At 48.3% G+C, this 2,834-nt stretch overlaps 1 protein-coding gene across 1 annotated transcript in view; it reads right to left on the bottom strand.

The window, feature by feature from the left end:
• Nucleotides 1-603: 603 nt before the first annotated feature.
• MYRIP (myosin VIIA and Rab interacting protein) overlaps nt 604-2,834 on the bottom strand; it is a 113,211-nt gene continuing 110,980 nt past the window's right edge. Inside the window, exons 13-16 of the mRNA XM_010137514.1 lie at nt 2,151-2,255; nt 1,985-2,045; nt 1,304-1,413; nt 604-636 (exon numbers count right to left, since the gene is read on the bottom strand). Of these exons, the coding sequence (XP_010135816.1) occupies nt 604-636; nt 1,304-1,413; nt 1,985-2,045; nt 2,151-2,255 (309 nt within the window). The remainder of the gene's footprint in view (nt 637-1,303; nt 1,414-1,984; nt 2,046-2,150; nt 2,256-2,834) is intronic.

Raw genomic sequence — 2,834 nt, 5'->3', positions numbered from 1 at the left:
CCCTGCTAGAGAGAAATCCTCTAGCTCCAGAGCTAGAACATCGATTCTGCCAAACGCACCCTCAGTGAACAGAGAAGTCTCTTACAAACCCCACCAAAACTTCCACCGACCCTCCACTTGCGCCACGCCGTGGGAAAGCGGCACACGGTTGTTCTTATTGCTCGGCAGGACGGATGCCCGTGTGAATAGCGCGAGGCCAGCAAATGTGGATCACGAGTCTGCTCTGTTCTTCCTTTTTGTACGAAACGTTGGCCTGTAGCTATGACGGAGTGTACAAAAACATACCGCGGTTTAAAGATGACATACTTTAGTACAATCAAGAGGGAGAAAAAGTGCATCTTAAAATGTGGAGCCTTGCTTTTGAAACTCAGCATCCTTTCTAGAGTCCTGTGAGAACTTTAAGGCAGAGTTTCCTTTAGCAGCCCGCAACGCTGAAGACTTGGACAGCTTTCTCAGTGAGGTATCCAAACGAAGCCCTGTGACTGAGGCATTGCGGGTCCTTGAGGGTCCGTTGTCGGCTGGACATACACGATGGCTGTTAGGTAAAGGCACTCTAGTGGACAGCCTTAGGCAGTGTGTTACTGGCAGTAGGGGAGTGGAAGTTCAGTACATCACAGCAGAGCCGATAGCAGGTTCCTGGAACAGAGAGGGACGGGAAAGAACAAACCGTGAGTGAAACACAAACAGCCTGAGACAGCTTCTAAGGAGCCAGGTCCTCCCCCTTCTCACCCCCCACCTGTTTTCCACATCTCTGGGGGGGACAGTCGGATTCTCTCCTTACCCCTCCATGGTGCGGTAGAGGAAATGACCGGCAGCTCTCCAGTGAAGCCTGTTTGGTCAAACAGGCCCTGCAGAGCCAACGCGTGGCTTACCCCGCTCTGAAAGGCCACTGAGAGTACCACTAACATCTCCCAAAACTCAGTGTGGTTCAGGGTGACTCTCAGCGGCCGAGCTGCAGCATGCAGCTGGCTCTGGCGGGTCTGCTTCAGAAGTCTGAATCACGGGGGACCGTGCATTTCTTTATTCTAAAAACAAAGGAAGCACATTCCTGGAGACCTGGCAGCCAGAGGTCATTCACCCAGGCTGCCCTTCAGGAGCTGCTCTGCCACGGTACGTAGTCAGATGTCTTCCAGGACGTGGTCACGTTTGCTCAGAGCTGCCTTAACGGTCTCTGTTCTTTCTCCTCAAACTATTCAGAGAAGTTTTGTGCAGGCGCCTGACATGCAGCTGCCCACACAAACACTGCTGTCTCTTTATTCACTGCATTTAACAGCAGTTTGGAAAACGTCTGTCAGCAGTTTACCAGCAAGTCCTTGGCAGTGCTTTTCCTCTCTTTAGCTCTTTGTGTTAGAGATCCTTGAAGCATGAAGTTCCTGTTAAATGTTCTGATGGTGGTAACTGGAGAATCATCACCTGGGGATAAAAAAAACCAAACAAACAAAAACCAGGGAGATTTTTCACCTAACAGATCGAAGCAGATGTAACAATTCTCCTGAAGAGTTCCTCTAGAGAGATAAAACTTCCCCCTAAGATGTATGAGGAAAGCTGGATTTAATTTAAATTAAAACCAGCGGGCTGTGATACTCCGAATTTATTAAAGCTTGAGGCCACGTCAATCAGTGGAATTACACCAGAGTAAACCAAGAGCAAGGCAAGGTGAAGAACTGTCAGAGGTAAGGTTAAAAGAGAAAACATGGCAGGAAAAAGCCCTTTATTCACAAAGCCAGCTCCCAGCCATTCAAATCCAATTCCCAGCTGCTTTCCCAGCCTCTTGCTCCTGCTTATTTGCCGCTGTCACAACTTCCATTGAAGAGAAGGTGACGCTTTCACCGTGGCCAATGGGTGTTTTGTGAAATGCCGTGGGAAACGAGGAGGGTGGGCATACCCAGGCTTTCCCTGATTGTTTTGTAATGTGACCTCACCCCCTTTGCTGTCCTGTACCTTAAACTGAACCTTGTGAAGGTAAGTAACAACTTAAGTGCACCTTTTATCGGCGGCGCTGGAAGTTTTCTCCTCTGCTGTCTCGACGTGTCTATGGTTTGCATCTGAAAACAACACACACACACACACACGTGTCACTCAGCGCCGTTACAGAACCAGAGGCAAGGTCTCCCCCGTGTATTTTTGAATACTACAGAATGTTCTGGCACCTGGTTTGTTTGCTTTTGATCCCGTTTCCTTGTCAGGCGAACACAGGGAGCCACGTTCAAGCCTGCAACAGTGAGAGCTGATATTCTGCTCTCAATATCGGAAATCTTCAAAGAAAATAAAAGAGAGAGACAGACAGATGGGGAGGGGGGAAAAAGAAGTTTTACAGTTACTGTGGATGCCACTACTGAAGCATATCCACCCCCAGTCAAATTCTCGTTACCCAAAAACCACAAGCAGATGGATAACTTCTCCTGTATTCTTTGGTCCTGACGTTAAAAGGGGCTTAATTCGTTAGTAAAGATGGAGCAGAAGAACAATCCAACCTACCTCGTAACTCCAAGGAGGAAAAACAGAAAGGAGGAGAGAAACCCTGTGTCTGCCAGCTCCCAGTTACCTCTAGCTGCACGACGCCTCCTTTATTCACGCTGTGTTTTTCAAAGGCTACGTGCAACGAACGACTTCGTGGGACACGCTGCCTAACTCGAAATCAATTCCATGCACGCAGCGTACACCCTCTGTCACCAAATCGGAACCCTTGAGCTCATAAATATTTATAATGTCGGTGTATATGTACGTTAAACACAAACGCGTGTAAACACAGGTACAGACTGTATCAAAACACTCGATGGAGAACAAATTGCTAGGAAAAACCTAAGTCCAAGAAAGCAAACGTCGGGGGGAAG

This window comes from Buceros rhinoceros, unplaced genomic scaffold, assembly GCF_000710305.1.
Source record: "Buceros rhinoceros silvestris isolate BGI_N320 unplaced genomic scaffold, ASM71030v1 scaffold6216, whole genome shotgun sequence".
Taxonomy (NCBI): domain Eukaryota; kingdom Metazoa; phylum Chordata; class Aves; order Bucerotiformes; family Bucerotidae; genus Buceros; species Buceros rhinoceros.
This window is presented reverse-complemented; position numbering and strand designations above follow the sequence as displayed.